General features: G+C 48.8%; 1 protein-coding gene across 1 annotated transcript in view; it reads left to right on the plus strand.

Annotated features, from left to right (window-relative positions):
- Window positions 1–500: 500 nt before the first annotated feature.
- The window catches only part of C15H16orf96 (chromosome 15 C16orf96 homolog), a 38,957-nt gene continuing 16,211 nt past the window's right edge, over window positions 501–23,246 (plus strand). The window contains 10 exon segments of the mRNA XM_060124795.1: window positions 501–1,270; window positions 11,346–11,450; window positions 12,848–12,928; window positions 13,137–13,223; window positions 13,347–13,732; window positions 13,815–14,500; window positions 16,853–16,938; window positions 17,302–17,412; window positions 21,436–21,510; window positions 22,527–22,691. Of these exon segments, the coding sequence (XP_059980778.1) occupies window positions 854–1,270; window positions 11,346–11,450; window positions 12,848–12,928; window positions 13,137–13,223; window positions 13,347–13,732; window positions 13,815–14,500; window positions 16,853–16,938; window positions 17,302–17,412; window positions 21,436–21,510; window positions 22,527–22,691 (2,199 nt within the window). The 5' untranslated portion in view covers window positions 501–853.

Raw genomic sequence — 23,246 nt, forward strand, 5'->3', positions numbered from 1 at the left:
CAGTCGCTGCACTTAAGGCTCTGGACAGCAGACATCAGCCACCACAACACAGGCAGATGTCAGAAACAAAACTGGCTGTTGGTTGTGGTACCAGATCCTGAAGACAGAGACCTCGACTGCCAAACCCAGGCCCTGAAAACCGCCCCAGAGTCGGGCTCATCTTTCCCTAGAGACCCCATTGACTTTTTTTTGGAGGCCGGTCATGAGCTGTGTACTTGACCCCATTGACTTTTTTTTGGAGGCCAGTTATGAGCTGTGTACTTGACCCATGGTATTTATGTGGTATTTACAATGATGCTGCAAGAAGTGTCTGTTCCAATACAAATTCCTGTTGGTTAGACAAGGAGAAATTCAGGGCTTTGGGATCCGCTAGCAAATTTACATCCGCCCGGTTCATTGGGCTTCCATTATGGGAAGCTGGGGTTTCCTAACTCCGAGAACTCTGTCTTCTGTCCCGATTCTGGAGGCTTCCAAGGAGCGAGCTGCCTCTCCATCACGCCCCCTGCACGCTTCTTGGAAGGGGTCATTGGTCTTACAAAACTGAAGGCCTTGAATTAAAAGGCGGCCTGTTGGTCTGTTGGAACATTCCTCAACAATTAACTGGGCAGCTGCTCTGCCCACCCCAGGCTCTCAGAAGCTTGCCCGCTCGCCCACGTTCTCTGGTGTCCTAGCAACCGGAAACTCATCTGAGCTCCAGCCGGGACAGAGGCCATTTTCTCCCTGACCACTGTGACTTGCAGGCTCCCCGGGCCCCTGAGGACCTGTCCGTACAGCTTGCAGGTCCACTGAAAGCCACCGTTTGTCCCCATGGACTCCCAGAAGGCCAGCCCAGCCTGCCCCTAACCCTGGCAGAATGAGCTTCTCGCTCACGTTCTCAGAGCTGGTCAACATCGCCATCCCACAGTGCAGGGTGGTGAACTTCAAGGCCCTGCACCTCCTACTCCAGGGTATCCTGGAGCACATCCACATGGCTGACCTTGAGAAGGTCCTCTCGGCGGATGAGGACTTCCTCCACACCTCGCCAGCCATGTTCATGCCCCGGGAAGGAGACTCCCAACCCATCCTTAACCCCATGAAGAGGCTCGGCAACGTCTTCGACCACCTGGTGAGCCATGTGGACAAGATGGAGAGCCAGCTGGCCGTGCTGCAGGAACTGCCCTCCACCTCCCAGCTGCTGGAGGGCAGCCAGGGCACTGGCCAGCCCGCCCAGGACTTATGGAACCTGATAAAGCTCCGGATAGTGGAGGGCAACGAGGAAGCCATGGCCAAGGTAAGCCGCCTGGACTCCAGAAGCTGCCGTCCCCCTTGACTCTCCTGCCAGGCTGTTCACCCCTACCTGGTGCCCCTGATGAAGGGCCCTGCCCTTAACCAGGAGAGGAATTCGGCTTTGGACTCAGGCAGAACCGAAGCTCCAAGTTTCCATCCTTCATCAGTGTAGAGGAAAGAAGGCCATACACTGTGTGAAATGTCCAGAGTGGGCACATTTGTAGAGACAGAAAGCAGATGGGTGGTTGCCAGGGGCTGGAGGGAGAGGAAATGGGGAAGGACTGCTTAGTGGTTACAGGGTTTCCTTTTGGGGTGGTGATGAGGTTTTAGAACTAAATAGAGCACAACACTATGAAAGCAGTAAATGCTACTGAACTATACACTTTCAAATGGTATTTTTTTTTTTTTTTGCTCTACGTGGGCCTCTCACTGTTGTGGCCTCTCCCGTTGCGGAGCACAGGCTCCAGACGCGCAGGCTCAGTGGCCATGGCTCACGGGCCTAGCCGCTCCACGGCATGTGGGATCTTCCCAGACCGGGGCACGAACCCGTGTCCCCTGCATCAGCAGGCAGACTCTCAACCACTGCACCACCAGGGAAACCCTCAAATGGTATGTTATGTGAATCTCACCTCAATGAAAAAAAGATAATTGAGGACCTGTAGGTGAGGAAACTGACACTCAGAAAATAGAACTACCATATGACCCAGCAATCCCACTACTGGGCATATACCCTGAGAAAACCAAAATTCAAAAAGGCACATGCACACCAATGTTCACTGCAGCACTATTTACAATAGCCAGGATGTGGAAGCAACCTAAATGTCCATCGACAGGTGAATGGATAAAGAAGATGTTGTACATATATACAAAGGAATATTACTCATCCATAAAAAGGAACGAAATTGGGTCATTTGTAGAGATGTGGATGGACCTAGACTCTGTCATACAGAGTGAAGTAAGAAAGAGAAAAATATCACATCTTAACACATATATGTGGAATCTAGAAAAATGGTACAGACAAACTTATTTGCAGGGCAGGAATAGAGACGCAGATGTAGAGAACGGACATGTGGACATGGGAGGGAAGGGGAGGGTGGGACGAAGTGGGAGATTAGGATTGACATAAGTACACTACCATGTGTAAAATAGGTAGCTAGTGGGAACCTGCTGTATAGCACAGGGAGCTCAGCTCAGTGCTCTGTGATGACTTAGATGGGTGGGATGGGGGGGGAGGTCCAAGAGGGAGGGGATATATGTATACATATAGCTGATTTACTTTATTGTACAGCAGAAACTAACACAACATTGTAAAGCAACTATACTCCAATTTAAAAAAAAGGAAAGAAAAGAAATATCATTGATTTGCTGCAGGTGCAGCAGCGAGTGACCGGGGAACAGGGATGAGCTGAGGCCTTCTGATTCAGGACCCACCTTGGAACTCTTGCTCCCCTGCCTCCCCACCCAGCACACAGTTATCCATCAGGAGCTGTAGCCTTGGGGAAGAGTTGGATTTTGAAGAATAAATACCCCAGCCTCTCTCTCCTCCCTTCCTCCCATTGGCCAAATAAGAGGGCCAGAAGTCAGAGCGCCAGGGGTGTGGAGAGCGCAGTGCCTGTGGGTCAGCCTCTGAGAGCACTGAGTAGGGGCAGAGGATGGATGTGTGGGGGCAACAGAGAACATCCATCACACGGAGGAGTCATTCCAGGATGTCTTAGGTTAACACTCCTCTTATTTAAATTGAGGTGCGAGTCACATAACATAAAGTGAACAGCTGGGTGGCATTTGGTACATTGATAGTTGGTGCAAGCACCACCTCTATCCCCTTCTAAACCATTTCCATGGCTCGAAAAGGAAACCCTGTGTCCTCGTCACTCCCCACTCCTCCTCCCTCCACCCCAACAATGCTAATCTGCTTTCTGGCTCTAAAGATTTACCAATTCTGGGCATTTCATATAAATAGAATCATACAATATATGGCTTTTTGTGTCTGGCTTCTCTCACTGAGCGTCATGTTTCCCAGGTTCATCCACATTGTAGCCTGTGTCTGTGCTTCACTCCCTTTTATGGCTGAATAGTATTCTATTGTAGGGACAGACCACATTGGGTTTAACCATTCACCTGTTGCTGGGCATTTGGCTTGAGACTCTTTTTTTTGGCCTCATCGTGCAACTTGCAGGATTGTAGTTCCCAAACCAGGGATTGAACCCAGGCTCCCTGCAGTGAAAGCACCCAGTCTTAACCACTGGACCACTAGGGAATTCCTGGGTTGAGACTCTTTTTAAACAAAAGCAGTGTATTATTTGAAGGATGCTGGGGTTTCTCATTGGCACCAAGGAAGAAGTGGGTGGACAGGCCTCAAAGGGAGGAAGTGTTCGTAGATCTCCTGCATCTTAAAAACAGCCCTTAACTTGTCTCAGCTTCCAGCTGCCAGTCTCCGGGTCATCTGGTTATAATTTTTGGGTAAGAGAATGAGATGGCACACCTGGGGTCAGGTGTCCACTCCTGGCCAGGCAGGCAGGGTCGTGCCTAAGAATTAGAGCTCCTGGGGGCCCATTCCCACTGCCTGGACTGGCAGGCACCCCAAAGCTATCAATACACAGGGACCACCAGGCTTTACGTCCAACCTGGGGGCTGAAAAAGGTGGGAGCCCTGGTGCAGGTGTTTGTAGAGGTGACAGAAACAGACAATGTAAGATCCCTTCCTAGAACTCAGAGACTCTATAGGCCATGAGAAGCACAGAGCAGAGTCCACCAGCCTGACTTTCCTGGGCCTTGTGCCTCTTCTCCTCACTGTCCCCTTCACCCTCACTCCTCCACTGGCTCCCTCCCCAGGGGAATGATCTTGAGAACAAGCGCTCACTGCATGCCTGGTGAGCTGGATGCTCCATCTGTTCACTCCTTTAATCTTCTTAACGACTCTAAGAGGAAAGTGCTGTCATTATCCCATGCTTACAGATGAGGAAATGGAGGCACAGAGAGGTTAAGTAACCCACTCGAGGTCACAGAGTTAGAAAATGGGGAGCCAGTGCCAACTTGAGCCGAGTGGGTAGTTGGAAGGCATAGGATTGTGGGTGCTGAGATGCCACTTACCCCCTGGAAGGGGTGAGGGATGGCCATGGCCTCCTCCTCTCAGGATTGTTACAACAATTAAAACCAAACAAGATAAAGCATGGGAACTGCTTAGCACAGAGCTGGACGTCCGTTCTGGCCGAGATGGGCTGATGCAGGCGAGAGGCAAAGCGACACGGTGTGAGCCATAAATCTTCGTGCTCGGTGGAAGCAGCCGGGCACAGAGAACCACACTGCATGATTCTGTTCATAGACAACGCCCAGAATAGGAAAGTCCGTAGCAACAAAAAATGTCAGTTGCCGGGGGCTGGGAGTTGAGTGCTGGTGGCTATGGGTTTTTTTCTGGGGCGATGAAAGTGTTCTGGAACTAGATAGTGGTGACGGCTGCACAAACCTGTGAATGTACCAACTGCCACCGAATTGTTCACTTTAGTATTGTTATGTGTGTTTTACCACACGCACAAAAAGCAGAGATCATCTAACTATATGCTGTCTCCAAGAGACACACTGATTCAAAGACAAATAGGTTGGAAGTTAAAGGATAGAAAAAGATATTCCACACAAGCAGTAGCCAGAAGAGAGCTGGAGTTACTGTACTAACATCAGAACAGGATAGACTTTAAGACAAGAAGTGTTACTAGAGACACAGAAGGCTGCAGGGGTGGCTGAGGGCAGGTTACAGGGACCTCAAAGCTGGAGAGGTGGACACGATGTCTGAGGTGCCAGCCCCTCTGGAGCAGCCTGCCCCCGGCCTGCCTTGATGGATGAAGTCTCCTAGAATGCACAAGTACCCAGAGTGGCCCAGCCAGCTCACACAGGGGGCTGGTGGACAGGTTCGGAACTGGTCATGCCGCCCTCAGAGGACTGTTTGTGCACCTAGGAATGTCCCCACCACCGTTAGAGAATGTCGCCAAGTCCCAGTCTGGCTGAGGTTGCCAGGGTTACCACGCTGACCCATTGTCGGGGTTGCCATGGTAGCTGGTTCTAGGGCGGTGCAAGCTGCTTAGCTAAAAATCTACAACCCACTCCCACCGTCCCCCCAACTCCGGCCCACGTCAGCCAGGCTGGCAGAACAAATGCCACCCTTCATGGGGAAAGACAAGCCTCCCAGCCCCAGCACCTACCCCAGATGGGGTGAATGGTGCCCTGGAAACTAGGGCAGGCACCAAGGGGGCTTCTGGAGAGGTTTGGGAGGACCCACAGGTGCAGCACAAGGGGTGGTGCTCTTGGTCAGCACACCGCTGGATTTGGGGGCTCGGGTAGGGCAGCAGGTCCTCACTAAGCAAGCTTAGATTGCAGTTTCTAACCCTCAGCATGACTGACATTTGGGGCCGGATAATTCTTTGTGGTGGAGACTGTCCTGTGCACTGAGGGATGCTGAGCAGCATCCTTGGCCTCTACCCACTAGATGCCAGGAACACCCCGTAGTCATGACAACCAGAAATGTCTCCAGACTTGCCAAATGCCCACTGGGGGCCAAATCGCCCCATTGAGAACTGCTTAGAAAACCTGGGCTCCCTGCTTGCTGTGCAACCTCCAGGGGGGCACCCACCCAGGCTCCCAGCGCCAGGGAGCATTTCCAGAATTACAGGTTCCCAGGCCCTGCCTGCATCTCCCAGGCAGCCCTGAACAGGAGTTTTAGAAAGCTGCTCAGAAGCCCCTGGCTGTCTCTTCGAGTCCTCGGTTATCTCAGGTTATCTCAGGTTATCTCATCTGTTATGATAACCCCTGCTGGCGTCACAGGGGAAAATCAGGGGCCATGTCCACTGTCTGTTATTAAGATTGTTCTGGCTAACCCCGTTTCCATAAGTAAACTTGTGTGTCCCACTAGGGGATTGTAACAACCTGTTGCTGCATTTTTTTTTGAAATTTCAAAACTCCCTCCCCATTTTACTCCCCCAACCAAAATCTCCTGCTGTGTATCCCACAATTAAAATGATTTTAAATTTAAATTGGTTTTTGAGAATTCCAAAGCAAAGCTTAAGGGTACGGAAGACCCTTTGGGGTTTTAGAGAATCAAGGTGAAAGTCATTGCAGTAATAGTAATGAACTTCCTGCGTTGGCAGTGTTCTTCCCAGGGTGCCGGGAAGAGCTATTGCATTCCTCCTTCCCTGGGAAGGAAGTGATGTTAGCATTCCCATTTCCCAAGTTCTGGCTCTGAGGCCTTGTAGACCAGTCTAGCTGATTGTTCAAGGGGATGTTTGTCTTGGACCCCCTTATCAGCCCTTGAAAGCTTCTGGAAGCACTTGGACCCCAGGTCGAACCTACATTCTTGAAGCCATCTTCAGACAGAGAGAAAGAGACAGAAAGACAGAGGGAGAATGAATGTCTGGACATTCTGCTTCCAAGAAGGGCAGCTTTCTAGAATTCGCTTCCCTGAACTTGGCTCCATCCCAGCCCTGATTGTGGCCTGAGGGGCCAAGTGGGATCTTCCTGGCTGTTCTCCCACCAACACAGTCCAGAGTTCGGGGCGTGACCCCCCTGGTGAGAAGCAGGCTAGATCTGCTGTGGGAAACCTTTAACTGCATGTCCTAGGAGACCCACGAGAAAAGCGTATTCCTCCTCTCCTGTGCAGCCCCTACCCATGGAGCAGCCCACCAGGCCAGCGTTTCTGGGTTTGCCCTGTAGTTACCCATGGGAGAGGGGTATGATTCCTGCTCAGGTGATTTGGTCCCCTGGTTACACCCAGAGATATAAGGGGAGGGGGAAGCATCCCTGCATACGTGGGGGATCTGGACCTTGTAGATTTCTCTGAAAAGCATTTTTCTATCTACAGCAGATAAGGCCTTGGAAAACTGGTCTCTTAATACTATTATCACTCCCAGAAAAATTAACAGTAACTTGTGAATACCATCCAATAGACAGTGTTGCAGTTTCCCCCAGTTAAAACAAAAATGCTATTGTTTAAAGCTTTATTGAGATATATTCCACATACCAGGAAGTTCATCCATTTAAAGTATACTGGGGACTTCCCTGGTGGCACAGTGGTTAAGAATCCACCTCCCAATGCAGGGGACGCAGGTTCGATCCCTGATCGGGGAACTAAGATCCCACATGCCACAGGGCAACTAAGCTTGCATGCTGCAACTACTGAGCTTGTGCATCTCAACGAGAGAGCCCACATGCCGCAAACTACAGAGCCCATGCGCCCTGGAGCCTGCAGGCCACAACTACAGAGCCCATGCACCCTGGAGCCTGGGCTCCACAACTAGAAAGAGAAAATCCATATGCCACAACTAGGGAGAGGCCCGCGCACCACAGTGAAGAGCCCACGCTGCAATGAAAGATCCCGTGTGCCTCAATGGGATCCCTGGACCGCCAGGGAAGTCCCTTACCGTAATGTCTTCAGGCTTATCTGTAGCATGTATCAGTACTTTATTTTTTGGCCATATAATATTCCATTGTATGGGTAGACCAGATTTTGTTTATCAGTTGATGGGTATTTGGGTTGTTTCCACCTTTTGGCTATTAGGAATAATGCCACTATGAACATTGCTGTACAAGATTTTCTGTGAACATAGGCTTTCATTTCTATATACCTAAAGGTGGAATTGCTGGACCACATGGTAACTCTGTGTTTCAATCTTGGGGAACTGTCAGCCTGTTTTCCAAAGAGGTGCACCATTTTATATTCCTGCCAGCAGTGTATAAGGATTCCAATTTCTCCACATCCTCACCAACACTTCTTATTTTCTGTCTTTTTGATGATAGCCATCCTAGCATATCTCACTGTGGTTTTGATTTTTATTTTCCTGGTGACTAATGATGTTGAGCATCTTTTCTTGTGCTTATTGCCCATTTGTATATCATCTTTGGAGAAATGTCTGTTCAGATCTTTGCCCATTTTTAAAACTATTTATTTATTTATTTTGGCCACTCTGGGTCTTAGTTGTGGCATGCAGGATCTTCCTTGAGGCACACAGGATCTTTTAGTTGTGACATGTGGACTCTTTAGTTGCGGCATGCGAACTCCTAGTTGTGGCATGCATGCAAGATCTAGTTCCCTGGCCAGGGATCGAACCCAGGCCCCCTGCATTGGGAGTGCGGAGTCTTATCCACTGGACCCCCAGGGAAGTCCTTGCTCATTTTTAATTGGATTATTTTTCTTATATGTAGCTGGATTCAGTTTGGTAGTATTTTGTTGAGGATTTTTGCATCCATATTCCAGTTTTCCTGTGATATCTTTGATTTTTATCAGGGCAATATTGGCCTCATAGAATGAGTTAGGAATTCTTCTGGTTTTTGGAAAAGTTTGTTAAGAATTGGTATTAATTGTCCTTTAAATTTTTGATAAAAGTCATTGGTGAAGCCATCTGGGCTTGGGCCTTTTTTCACGTGTTGTTTTTGTTTTTGTTTTGCTAATTCAGTCATTTTACTTGTTTTAGGTCTATTCAGATTATTTTGTCTTGAGTCAGTCTTGGCAGTTTATGTCTTTATAGGAATTTGTCCATTTCATCCACCTTATCTGATTTGTTGGCATACAACTGTTCATAGTATTCCTTTATAATTCTTTTTATTTCTGTAGGGTCAATAGCAATGTTCCCTCTTTGATTTCTCATTCTAGTAATTTGAGTCTTCTCTTTTTTTCTTGGTCAATACAGCTAAAGGTTTGCTAATTTTGTTGACCTTTTCAAAGAACCAGCTTTTAGTTTCATTGATTTCCTCTATTATTTTTCTGTTCTTTATTTCAGTGGTTCCTAACCTTTTTGGCACCAGGGACTGGTTTCGTGGAAGACAATTTTTCCACGAACCAGGGGGTGGGGTGGTTTCAGGATGATTCAAGAGCATTATATTTATCGTGCACTTTATTTCTATTATTATTACATTGTAATATATAATTAAATAACTGTACAACTCACCATAATGCTGACAGGAGGTGGAGCTCAGGTGGTAATGTGAGCAATGGGGAACGGCTATAAATACATATGAAGCTTGCTTGCTTGCCCGCTGCTCACCTCCTGCTGTCCGTGGACCGGGAGTTGGGGACCCCTGCTCTATTTCATTAGTTTCCACTCTAATCTTTATTGTTTCAGTTTTTCTACCTTCTTTAGTTTTATTTTGATCTGTCTTTTCCAGTGTCTTCAGGTAGAAGATTAGGCTATTGATTTGAGATCTTTCTTCTTTATTAATATTGTCACTTCCAGCTAAAATTTCTCTCTAAGCACTGCTTTAGCTGCATCCTGTAAGTTTTGGTGTGTTTGTGTTTTCATTTTAATTCATCTCAAAGTGTTTCTAATTTCCTTTGCAATTTCTTCTTTGACCCATTGGTTATTTAGGAGAATGTTGTTTAATTTCCATATATTTGTGAACTTCCAAAAGTTTCTTCTGTTATTGATTATTTTAAATAAATTTTATTTATTTTTGGCTGCATTGGGTCTTCATTGCTGCGTGTGGGCTTTCTCTAGTTGCGGTGAGCAGGGGCTACTCTTCGTTTCCGTGCATGGGCTTCTCATTGTGGTGGCTTCTCTTGTTGCAGAGCACAGGCTCTAGGAGCCCAGGCTTCAGTAGTTGTGGCTCGCAGGCTCTAGAGCACAGGCTCAGTAGTTGTGGCACACGGGCTTAGTTGCTCAGCGGCATGTGGGATCTTCCTGGACCAGGGCTCGAACCCTTGTCCCCTGCGTTGGCAAGCAGATTCTTAACCACTGTGCCACCAGGGAAGCCCCTGTTATTGATTTCTAATTTAACTCCATTGTGGTCGAGAATACACATTTTGTATGATTTCAGTCCTTTTTAAATTTATTGAGTCTTGTCTTATGGCCTAACATATGGTCTATCCAGTAGAATGTTCTATTGGGTTGGCCAAGAAGTTTGTTCAGTTTTTCCGTAACATCTTATGGAAAAACCCGAACGAACTTCTGGGCCAACCCAATATGTATATTCTGCCATTGTTGAGTGGAGTGTTCTATAGATGTCTGTTATATCCATTTGGTTTATAGTGATCTTCATATCTTCTGTTTCCTTGATGATCTTCTATCTAGTTGTTTTATCCATTATTGAAAATCGGGTATTGAAGTCTTCAACTATTTCTCCTTTCAGTTATTTCAGTTTTTGCTTCATTTAGTTTTGGGACTTCATTGCTAGGTGCATGTTTGTTTATAATTATCATATCTTCCTGATGGATTGACCCTCTTATCATTATAAATGTAGCTCTGTGTTTTAGTAACAATTTTTATCTTAAAGTCTATTTTGTCTGATATTAGTGTAGCCACTCTGCTTCTCTGTTGGTTACTGCTTGCATAGTATATCTTTTTCTATCCTTTTGTTTTCAACCTATTTGTATCTTTGAATCTAATATGTGTCTCCTATAGACAGCATGAGGTTGGATCATGTTTTCTTATCTATTCTGCCAATCTCTGCCTTTTAACTGAAATTTCAGCCATTTACATTTAATGTAATTACAGGTAAGAAGGACTTCTGCCATTTCACTATTTGTTATTTTTGTTACCTGAATGCCTAACTATGCACTAGACCCTTTATATAAATTATCACAGTTTTTTCATACCCATTTAATTACTGAGGAGTCTAAAATCTAGGAAGATGCAGTAACAGCCCCAGTCATTGGTGGAGCTGAGCTATGAGACCAACATTGCACCCATCAGCTCTTGCCTTGAAGTTTCCTCCCTGCTCCTCTGGCTTCCCCCTTACCCTCCACGGGCCAATCTGCACATGCGGCCAGAAGTACCCTTTAAAAATATAAATCCAATAAATTCCTTGTTGATCTTCCAGTGGCTCCTACCAAAGGGCATGAGATGCTTCATGATGTGTGACTCCTGCTTACTGAACACGTTCAAACCGAGGGTTGCCTCCTTCCCACTTAGGCCACCTGAGAGCTCAGAGCATGATTCACTTCAGTGTCATTTTCTGGCCTCTGAATATGTTCCAGCCTAGGCCTTGGAAGAGCCCAAAAGACTTCTTGAACCATGGCCATCACCAGAGAGCTTCCACACTTTACTTGCCTTTTCCCCCAGCTGCACCTAACTTCACACTTTCCTTTCCTTTCTCCCTCTTCAGTCCATGAAGACCCTGCAGGATTTGCTCACCGACATTTATGCACTCAAGGTCACTGTTGAAACCCTCAGGAAGGATGTGGCCATGCTGAAGGACATGTTTGACAAGGTAGACCCTCCCCAGCATCCTTCATACTGGCCATGCTGCTTGGACATCTGGTGGTTGGGGTAACAGGGTAAATCCAAGAAGCCTGTTCTTAGTCAAAGAACACAGCTATGGGGGCAGGAGAAGGGGTCTGACATGGCTGAGCCACTTGGTCCATCTCACTGAACTCTCTGCAGCTTACACAATGATCCTCACCCTGCTGTGTTAAGACATCATTTGTAAGTGACAGAAACCTAGTTCATCCTGGCTTAGGCAAAAGAAGAGAATTTATTGTCTCATTTACTAAAAAGTCAGGAATGCTTTCAGTTACAGCCAGATCAAGATGTTCATACCACGTACCAAGGTGCTCAACATCTCTCCCTCAGTGATGCTTTCCTCTGGGTTGGCTTCATTCTCACGCAGGTACTCCCCAAGTCCTGGTAACTCCAGGCTTATAGTCCATCAACTTATCAGAAAGAGAATACTTATTCCTTGTCTAGAAAACTTTGTTCACACTGAAAAGTGGAGTAAACCTAGCATAGGCATACATTCTAGCTCCCTCTGTAGCCACAAGGATATCAACCCAGACATGTTCTAACTCCTTACTGTGATGGGAAAGGATATGGAATCCCTGAAGTGTAAGGTCACAGCTGGTGAGTCAGAGCTGGGCTCCAAAGCTAGGCCTCAACACCCCAGGCTGGTGTTATGGCTGAGGTTTTACAAATTGTCCCCAAAACATGATTTACTGTATCATCACTAATACACAGGTCAGTGTACGTATTTGATCATGATGGCAACTGTGAGAACTTCAGTCTTGGGCTGTGTAGCTCCCATCTGAGCAGAAAGGGCACTGCCAGGAAACTGTCATGAAACACTAAAACAGACAGTTGGCCAAATCTGTTCGGGAAACAATGCCTTCTCAGCTTACCTCTTGGAGATTCTTAAGGTACTTTGGCCCATTAAAGGCTCTGAGAAGTCCTTCAGTATAGAAACCCATTGAATGTTTTTTTGGGTTTTTTTTTACGGTACGCGGGCCTCTCACTGTTGTGGCCTCTCCCGTTGCAGAGCACAGGCTCCGGACGCGCAGGGTCAGTGGCCATGGCTCACGGGCCCCGCCGCTCCGTGGCATGTGGGATCTTCCTGGACCGGGGCACGAACCCGCATCCGCTGCATCAGCAGGCGGACTCTCAACCACTGCACCACCAGGGAAGCCCTGAATGTTTTTTAAGCCTAGCATTTCCCAAACTTATTTGCCCAGGGAACCCTTTCCCACTCAGTGGGAAACAGTTGTTTTGGAATCTGTTCTTCCTTCTCCATCTCTTAGTTACCTAGAGCTAAGGCTTTGCATTTGAGCTGGGGGAGAAGCAGGGCTGGGACCAGAACCTGCACCCACTGGCTCACAGGCTCGGCTCATTTGACAGATGCATCTGGAAAGAATAGATGCTTTCTCTGAAGATTTGAAAGGGCAGAACTGGAAGATGAGTGCACTGCAGTGGGAAGTGGTGAGGGTCTGGGGCCCATCCTACCACGCCAGACCCCCGCCCTCCAGGCCCAGGGGTGCTGGGGGCAAGGAGGGATAGGAGGAGAACACAATCTGGAAAGGCCATTTATTTGCAAGTGTGGAGGGCAGCATGGAGGAGGGAGCCACTGAGGGTACCACACCCTCTGGGTTCATGACCCTTATTCCCAATCTCCTTCCCACCCCCCCAGATTTCTCTCCAGAACAAGATAACCACCATGCCCAAAACTGAGGACATGGTGCTCTGGAGCAGCCTCCATGAGGCCATGTTCACCCCGGTAAGTGAAGGAGGAAGCGGAGAGGCAGCATCTGAGCATCGGGGAAGGCGGAGTGAGGAGTGGGCAGGGTGATCGCTGAGCTGGTCTGGAGCAGCCCTGGCCAGCCCAGCCCCCTCTTCGCAGGGAACTGCTCCACAACTGCTCGATGATTCCAAGCGGTGGCAGATTGCGGAACATGTTGCAGAGATTGACCGTCCTCAGACGGCTGAGTACCACGAAGAAGTTAGCCACGGCCAGGTCGTGGAGGCCATCCAGCGCCCCAGTTCCTGGAGACCATCTGGCATTACCAAGTCCAGGGAAGCTACAGGAGGAGGAGTCTGCCCAAGCAGCTCTGCTTCCCAGGGCCCAGGGGCCGGACCAGGCCCAAGTGCTCGAACCTGGGCCTGCACCTGGACCTGGGCCTGCGTTTGGACCTGGGCCTGCCCCTGGACTGGGGCCTGCTCCAGGTCCTCAGCCCACACAATCAGGATCCTGGCCTGTACCACCACGAGGCTGGCCTCCTCCCAGAGGCTTGCCCGGGACTAGCTTGGGCTGTTTCCAGCCTGGCCTAGGCCCGTCGGGCTCCCTGTCTGCCCAGCTCCGGGGCTCTAGGACCCTACCCCCAGCCACGGAACTAGGCTCAACTTAGCCTCATTTACTGCAGTCGTGGTCTCGCCAGGGAGACGCATCCAAGCTCTCAGCTCTCTCAGAAAAGGAGGAGGAATATTCCTCTGTGGAAGTGGGAGTCACTCAGGATGGAGCCCCAAGGGCTGAGGCCTCCACGGAAGTACTCCCTAAGGGATCTCCGTCTGCGGTTCAGCAGATAAAATCCAATGCTGCCATTGCAGCTGCTGCCGCAGCCACCTTCGCAACTGCAGCGACATCGGCAGCCCGGGCAGCTAAAGCGGCTGCCAGGCTGGTCAGGGACACCCCGGCCACCAAATTGGCCACCATAGCAACAGCCGTGGCCGCATCTGAGCCTTTAGGGGTCCTTGCAGACATCCTGGACACAGGGACCTCCCGTGGGGCCTTCACCGAGGACGGCGAGATGGAAGACTTGCAAGAGGTGGACTGTGAGGACGTCCTCTCTCCTTCATTCTCTTCTGCCCGTGTCCCTCCCAACATGGCCCTGTCCCAGGCCATGCTGGCTGCCAAACAGGCCATGACCCCTGAAGACAAGAAGAAGGCCGTCAGGTGTTCCATGAGCCACATAGCCCAGATGCCCATTAGACATGACTCCCTGAAAGAAGAGTTTGCCCAGCTGTCATCCAACCTGCATCAGCGTATGACTTATCTAGGTAGGCCCGGCCTGGCTTCTGGAAGGGTAACAAGGGCTCAGGCCCTCCCTGTGGCCTTTGAAAAGCACCTCCTCTCCTTCATTTAGCTGCCCCAACAAAATGTGCGTTCAACCATTAGCCATTCATTCCTTTGGCTTAAGCATTAGCCTCTTACTAGTCTATTATTTTACAATGAATGTACAGTGAGGTCTTATCTTAGGGAAGAAGGGTGGTTAGGGTCTAAAGTTGGTGCTCAAGAAGGAAAATCAAGTCAAAATTACTCTTGGAAATTCCCTTTCAATAGCCCATAAAATAGTACTGCTGTACAGTATTTTGATAAGTCCAGATCAACCAGAGTGTCTAATAGCACTGAATAGACCCCAGATGAAGTGGTCAATTTGGGATTAGGAACAACAGCTGTGCAAACATATGTTTTCTTAAAGACCACAGTCAGGCTTCCCTGGTGGCGCAGTGGTTGAGAGTCCGCCTGCCGATGCAGGGGACATGGGTTCCTGCCCCAGTCCGGGAAGATCCCACATGCCGTGGAGTGGCTGGGCCCGTGAGCCATGGCCGCTGAGCCTGCGCGTCCAGAGCCTGTGCTCCGCAACGGGAGAGGCCACAACAGTCAGAGGCCTGCATACCGCAAAAAAAAAAAAAAAAAAAAGACCACAGTCATGTTCTAGGTGGCAGTAGTACCAATAGACTTATGATCCCAGTTCATGCCCATGATGGGCATATGTTCACTGTGGGGAGTGGAGAGGAGAATGGCCTACCCTAGTGGTTCTCAACCTTAAGCTCACCTCAGCATCCCTGAGGCGCTTGGTAAGGCACAGGCTGCTGGGCCCAGCCCCAGATCTGACCTGTTGGTGTGAGTGGGGCCCTAGAATTTCTCTTTCTAACCCATTCTGGGGGATGCTGCTTATGCTGCTGTTGGCTCAGGGAACCCACTTTCAGATCCACTGTCCTCCCCTCTTTGAATCATTATCTTGCTTTTTCGCGCTCTGCCAGGTGTAATAGTTGAATTAGCCTAAGTCAAATCCATACATGGTGCCACCCCTGATGGGCAGTGCCATTCCACAGATCTTGAAAAAGAACTTCGAGCAGCTAAAAAGAACCACATCGATCTCTGTGAATTCTGGGGCACAGCTTAGGTCATGATAGTCATGAATTTAAATATAAAACATAAAGCCATAATAGCCCAAACTCTACTTCTGACTAGTTGCCATTTTTGTTAAGAAAACTAAAAATAGGTTGTGAATGTGTCTTGGCTACAGTGTTTCCTACCCTCCTAGCTGTGTCATGTACATCACTTTTTGGCCTCTCATCCAAAACTGGATATAGGGCACTTTTTTTTTTCACCCCTCTCCTTTTATGTTAAATCCCCCTTTGCATCTTGTTATGAGATAATACATTTCATAAACTCTCACAAGTAAATACTCCATAGTTTTTCTCAGGACCATTTCTGGGAGGGCAATAAATTCCAGAGAGGTTTCCCTAATAGGATAACCACAAGGCTGTCAAACATCTGAAATGGGGCAAGTTCAAGTTCTCATATGGTCCAAGCACAAAGTGCACACCAGATACTGAGGGCTTAATACGAAAACAAGAATGTGAAATATCTCGTTAATCATTTTGTTGATCACATATTAAAATGATGCTTTTTTTTTTTTTTTGGCTGCGCAGCTTGTGGGATCTTAGTTCCCTGACCAGGGATTGAACCCGGGCCCTCGTCAGTGAAAACGTGGAGTCCCAACCACTGGACTGCCAGGGAATTCCCAAAATGATGCTATTTTGGATTATATTGGGTTATGGACTTCCCTGGCGGTCCAGTGGTTGACTCCAAGCTCCCGATGCAGGGGGCACGGGTTCAGTCCCTGGTTGGGGAACTAAGATACTGCATGCCCCACAGTGTGGCCCCCCCCAAAACCCACATGGATTATATTGGGTTAAACAAAATATTTTCTTAAAATTAATTTCACCTGGGACTTCCCTGGTGGTCCAGTGGTTAAGACTTCACCTTCCAATGCAGGGGGTGTGGGTTTGATCCCTGATCAGGGAGCTAAGCTCCCACCTGCCTCGGGGTCAAAAAACCAAAACATAAAACAGAGGCTATATTGTAACAAATTCAATAAAGACTTTAAAAATGGTCCACATCAAAAAAAATCTTTAAAAAAATTAATTTCACCTGCTTATTTTTAGATTTTTTTTTTAAATTTTCACTAGAAAATTTTAGATGATCTCAAAGGTCCCCAAGCTCACAGCATCTCTCTGTTGGAAAGCACTGCCTTAAATATAACAGAAGCAGGTGGAACTCTAGATGAAGCATCTTCCCCCATCCCTGCCCCCAACAGCCACCCCCTCCTTTGCTTTCAGCTAATATGGGAGCCTCTTCCAAGCTTGGGACAACGGCGGACGTATTGCAAGAAAAGATTGGCAGCCTCCAGAAATCCAGGATGAGGGTCAGTGTCTCAGGCAGAAAAGGCATTTGAGAAGACGATGGCTTGAGGTGATGGCAGACTCCATGGCCAGAGCCAGGTGGAGGCCCTGCCCTTCTGGATGCAGCGTTTGTCCTGGAGCTGAAAGGAGCCCTGGGGAGGGAGTGGGGCCCAGAAGGGAGGTGCAGCCCTGCGGAGGCAGGTCTGCCCCGGCTGTTGCAAGGCTCCCAGTGGTGGGCGGCCACATGGTTCCCTCTGACAAGTGTCTAAAGTGGCAGTTGGCTGGCAGGCTGGGGACGCCCTGGTCTGGTACTCTCTTGAAGTCCCTTCCCAGCCCTGGCGACCTCAGAAGCAGAGGCCTCTTGTGTCTATGTCTCCCCCTTGTAGGAGGAGGAACTTGAGAGAATTTGGGGCCACCAGATAGAGATGATAAAGGACCACCACCTCGTGCTGGACAGGGCAGTGGACAAGCTCCAGATTCGCCTGGATGAGTTTAAGGTTCGGAGGTCCAGAAGGGCCCAGAGGAGGGAGGATTCCTCATTGGGACATTCAGATTCTCCCCAGAGATTTCACAGACGCCCTGAAGGCAGGGGAACCAGGGACACTTTCCTGGCATTTTACTGTGTGTAAGTTATACTTCCATGAAAAGCAAACAAATCCTGCCACCTGCACCCCCAACACATAAACAAGAGGGCCTGAACAGGATCTGTCTCGTTCACCGCTTGGGTCACCCACGCCAGAAGGGTGCCTGGCACAAAGTGAAGGCTCAGAATGTGCTGAATGAATCGGTGAGTGGATAAGAGGATTTCTTGGGCCAGCTGTTCATGTTCATAACCTTTCCCCTAAACTGGCTTGTTCCCGAGTTCTCACACCATGGGGCCTGTCCGAAACAGCAGAGTCTGACATGAGAAATGTGAGGACGATGCAGAGCACCTCCCAGGGGTCATTCAACCAGACACCTTCTCCCTTGGGCTCACTGAGCTGGCCTGATGACCCTGCCCTGATGACCTCGGGACCAGTCCCATCTGTGCCTTGTCCCAGAGGCATCCCAGACCCTTGGGGAAAGGATCAAAGTTATTCCCGGTGGGAGGAGATGACCCCAGGGTATAAAGAGACAAAATCCGAAACAGATCCACCTGAGGTGATTTCCATAGAGGGCTTCTGATTCCAAGTCAGGGGGCTGTTGGTGGGATGCACTAGGGTGTGGGGAGCCAAAGGCAAGGGCACAGCTCCCCCTCCCAAGGCGGTCACACAGAGTGACCAGGCTAGTGTGCACAGGGCAACTTGGACGGGAGAGGAGTTCATTGAAGGTGAGCCGATGCCCAGCCCAAGTGGGGAAAGAAGGGAGTGCCTGGGCCGTGTGTGGGCTCCCAATACACGGTTTCAGGCCCAGACTTTTGTGAGCACCAGGATCAGGAACTACATAGTCTCCTGCCAACTCTGCGCCCTCATTTAGCCACTGCTTTTCAGAGAGACTGGGATGCCATGTCCTAGGGACCTATTGGTGTCCTTCCTGGTCGGAGACTGGGGCCAGTTCTTTCAGCACTTCTGATGTGTGTCCAGCACCATGTCCTGCCCTGCTCGGGGTGGCGGGGGTGGGCGTAGGATCTGCCTCCAAGGAGCTGTCACTCGTCACTCGTTGAGAGAAAGTCAAGAGGAGTTTGGCCAAACAGACCAAATGGATCACGTCAGTCTTTGTCCAGACTTCCTTCCTGCCCGTTGTGCCAGCAAGAACTAATTGCTTATAAAAGTGAACCCTGGAAGGATCAGGAGCTGGGCTTTGTACCCAGCACGCTTCATTAAATGGTTCTTAAATGAACATGGGCTGCAAGAGATCAGCAGCCTCGTGGAGCCCTTCCAGTAGAGGAAGGAGGGAGGGCAGACACCTCTGCCCTGGTTCTGTCGCAACATCGGGACTACAGAGGAAACATCGCTGTTACTGTGTTACCTGGATGCCTGGGAGAAAATGTTCTGGATGTAACAGGTGGCACGAGAAATCCCCATTCATTCCCTGAGTCATTCAGCCAACGTCACTGAGCCTTCACTGTGTGCCAGGTGCCCTTCCAGGACCCAGCAATACAGCAGTCAACAAGATGGACAGCGCCAAAGCCCTTACGTGTTTTTTGCAGGGGAGCGGTAGTATCTGTTTGCTTTCAATGAAAGTATGCTTTACGCACAGTAAAATGCCCAGGCCTGAAGTGTAAGAGCTAGATTAATTTTTGCCTCTTGGTACACCCATGTCAGCACCACCCAATCAAGATGGAAATGTTTCCATCACCTTAGAGTGCTCCTCTTGGAGTGTTTCCCACTAAGAACCCAGCAGGAAAATAAGTGAGAATAGAACTCTTTCTTACTGACCCAAATAATGTGAAAACATTATTTGCCCTTTGCAAGTGGACAGGTGTCTTTTATAAGCCAGAGGCTGCATTCCAAAGCCATTCTTGGAACAAACTATTATATCCAAGGCTCTGGCTTGGTGCAGGAGGGGACGGATAAGACAGCTGATGTGTATCAAATGCCAGCTCTCCTAGGAAAGTGCCATTTCTAGTCCCCTCAGCATCTTTGGGACAGGAGTGGTATTAATGCCACTTGAACTAGGAGGAAACAGATTCAGGCAGAGTAACCAGCCAGTTGGGAGGCAGCCTGCTATTGTGGTTGGATAGGCCTGGGTTTCAATCCCGATTCTGCCACTTAGTGGGTGTACCAGTTTCCTGCGGCTGCTGTAACAGATGACCGCAAACTGGATGGCTTAAAACAAGACATGTACTCGTTCACAGTTCTGGAGGCTAAAAGCCCCAAATCAGGGTGCTGGCAGGGCCTTGCTCTGTCTGAAGCCTCTAGGGGAGGATCCTTCCTGGCCTCTCCCAGCTTCTGGTGGCTCCAGGTGTTCCTTGGCTTATAGACGCATCACTCCAATCTCTGCCTCCGTTGTCACGTGGCCTTCTTCTCTGTGTGTGTATCTGTGTCTTCACGTGGCCTCCTCATCCATGTGGGCTGCCCTAATCCAGTATGACCTCATCTTAACTAATTACATCTGCAAAGATCTATTTCCAAATAAGACCATGTCCACAGGTTCTGGGCCGGCATGAATTCTGGGGAGGACATTAGTCAACCCGGTACGCAGGTTACTGTGGCAGTGGAAGTTAGAGGCTCCCGGCTCCTCTTTATTTCTAGATTTTAACTAGGAAGAGCCAAGGGGGATCTAAGTGTTAATGTTGGGCCTGATGACTCCAAAAGGTCAGCTCCCTGCTAATGTGGTGTTGGAGGAAGCAGCCTGACACGAGGCTGAAGCAGGATCTCCCTTCCATTACCTCCACCATCCATCCTAGACCTTGAGACCCATCTGGGGCAAGGTGGATGTGAAGGAGCTTTGCATTAATTAGAATTAGGTTCATCTTGGGACCTCCCTGGTGGTCCAGTGGGTAAAGACTCCACGCTCCCAATGCAGGGGAACTGGGTTCGATCCCTGGTCAGGGAACTAGATCCTGCATGCATGCTGCAACTAAGAAGTCCGCATGCCGCAACTGAGACCCTGTGCAGCCAAAATAAATAAATATTAAAAAAAAAAGAATTAGGTTCATCTTTGAATAACATAAAACTCCCAAATAACTGACTTAAGGCATAAGTGTATCTCTCTTTTACATTCAAGAAACTCAGAGCTGGTATCGAACTCCATGGTGTGTCACTTCCATTCACAAGGTCACCACATGGTCCAAGACAGCTGCTGGCACTCCAGTCATTAACTCTGCTTCCAAGCCAGCAGTGAAGAGGACACTGACCCACTTCCATTTACACCTCAGTGGTCACATCAAGCTATATGGGAGGCTGCGAAATATAGTCATGATTCTGGTCTGCCAGATGCCAGCTAAAAGTTGGAGGTTCTGTTTCTGAGGGTAAAAGGGAGACCAGATATGTAGGGAGAAGTAGAAGCCTGCTGCCAGCTTTGGAGGAGGAGTGACCCTACCCTCCGGGGACATGGCCCATTGGATGTGAGGCTCTTCCCAAGCAGGTTAGCTGGCTGCTGCTGTCATAGGGAGGGCCCAATAAGTGGAGAGAGGGCAGAATTAATGCAGGGAGTTGTTTTTTCATGGAGTCATGGGGATGGGAAATAAGGTTTTCCCCTGACCCTGGGGCACAGCATGTGTGGCATATAAGTGCTTGGTGGATGAATTGACTCTCATTCTCATGGGGATCCCATTACAGATCAGAAGAGATGCACTTGTCTTAAACATCTAGGGACCCAAAGCATCAGCGTTTGTTTATGCTTTCCTTCCTCAGGTCTTCCTTCCTTTCCTGTGTAGCCACCTGTAGTTCTGTGAGGCCACCTCCAAGGGGACTTCTTGTGCCAAGTCCCACGTTCCTTCCCTTCTGATCTGGGCACCTGGAGCCCAAGCCTTCCAATGTGCCACCCGCCTGCTGTCCACCTGGCCCCATTGTCCCTTCCTAGGGTGGATGTGGGAGGTAGAGGCTATCCTCAGGACTTCCGAGGATAGCTGACATGCCCTCTGCTTCTGTTCTTAGGTTGTCCATTCTCAGATTAAAAACCTAGAAATGTACAAGGCAGACAACAGTGTGATGGAGCAGGAGCTGAAAGAGGTGAGTGAGCAGAGATTCCTCTCCCTACCCCCTCCCCTATCCTGAGCCCAGCTTTCCCACCAGGATAATGGAATCATCCAGCCAAGACAAAGGCAGGCAGACTTCCGGAGTCTCCTTCCACCTTTATCATGTAGAAAGTTTGGGGGAAGTTCTCAAAAGTTGTTCCATCAAGTCCTATTTTCAGTTAACTCAGGATTAATGACAATTTTTTAAAATTGAAGTATAGTCGATTTACAATGTTATGTTAATTACTGTTGTACAGCAAAGTGATTCAGTTATACATATACGTATACATTCTTTTTTAACATTGTTTCCCATTATAGTTTATCATAGGATATTGAATATAGTTCTCTGTGCTATACAGTAGGACCTTCTTGTTTATCCATCCTATATATAATAGTTACAACCCATTCCATCCGTCCCCCAACCCCCTCCCCCTTCGCAACCACTAGTCTGTTCTCTATGTCCATGATTCTGTTTCTGTTTCATATATAGGTTCATCTGTGTCATATTTTAGATTTCACATATAAGTGATATCATATGGTATTTGTCTTTCTCTTTCTGGCTTCACTTAGTATGATAATCTCTAGTTGCATCCATGTTGCTGCAAATGGCATTATTTTGTTCTTTTTAATGCTGAGTAATATTCCATTGTATATATGTACCACATCTTCTTTATCCATTCATCTGTTGATGGACATTTAGGTTGTTTCCATGTCTTGGCTATTGTGAGTAGTGCTGCTATGAACATAGAGTGCATGTATCTTTTTGAATTAGAGTTTGTGACAATTTATGTGAATTTAAAAACCATGCCCCAACTTCTCCATCACAGAAAACCTTTGCTTCAATCTAATGGTTGTGTTTGAGCCAACAGAGACCCCAAGGTTGAATTTAAGCCAAGGCTGGGTATCTAGGGTCCCAAACTAGAAAAACTGACCAAAGTGGTCTGATCTCCCCCAGCCTCTTCCTGCTCCCACCCCAGCAGCCCTGCCTCCCTGAGTCCCATCTCTCTCTAGAAAGCCGACAGGCGCTCCCTGGCAGGCAAGGGAAGCCGGGCTGACCTGGACGCAGTGGCGATGGAGCTGAATGAGACGATTCAGGGCATGCTCTTCAGGGTTATGGCCAATGAGGATGACTGGAAGAAGACCGTGGAGCAGCTGGACAAAGACCTACGCACCAAGGTGAGGACCCCTGTATTAGTCACCACCTTCTGCGTAACAAACTACCCTGAAATTTAGTCCCTTAAGACAGCAAACGTTCAGAGTTTCTGAGGGTTAAGAATTTGGGAACAGCTTAGCTGAGTAGCTCAGGGTTTCCCACGAGGCTGTAGTCAGGATGTCATCCAGGGCTGCTGTCATATGAAGGCTTGACTAGAGCTGGAAGAGCTGCTTCCAAGATGGCGCCCTCACATGGCTGTGGGCAAGACTCCTCACTTCCTTATCACACGGATCCTCCTTAGGGCTGCTTGACTGGCTTCACAACATGGCAGCCAGTGGGCCACCCAGAGCACATGGTCCAAGAGAGCAAGACAGAAGCTGCAACATCTTTGATGACTTAGCCACAGAAGTCACACTCCATCATTTCTGTAGTATCCTGTTGGTTACACAGGTCAACCCTGTTCAGTGCGAGAGGGGACCATATGGGGGTGTGAATACCAAGAGGTATAGTTGTGGAGCATCTTGGAGGCTGACCACCATAATGCAAGCAAAGGGACATGGCGGGCAGAGGGGGTGTCC

This window comes from Lagenorhynchus albirostris, chromosome 15 (assembly GCF_949774975.1).
Source record: "Lagenorhynchus albirostris chromosome 15, mLagAlb1.1, whole genome shotgun sequence".
In the NCBI taxonomy this organism is placed as follows: Eukaryota; Metazoa; Chordata; class Mammalia; order Artiodactyla; family Delphinidae; genus Lagenorhynchus; species Lagenorhynchus albirostris.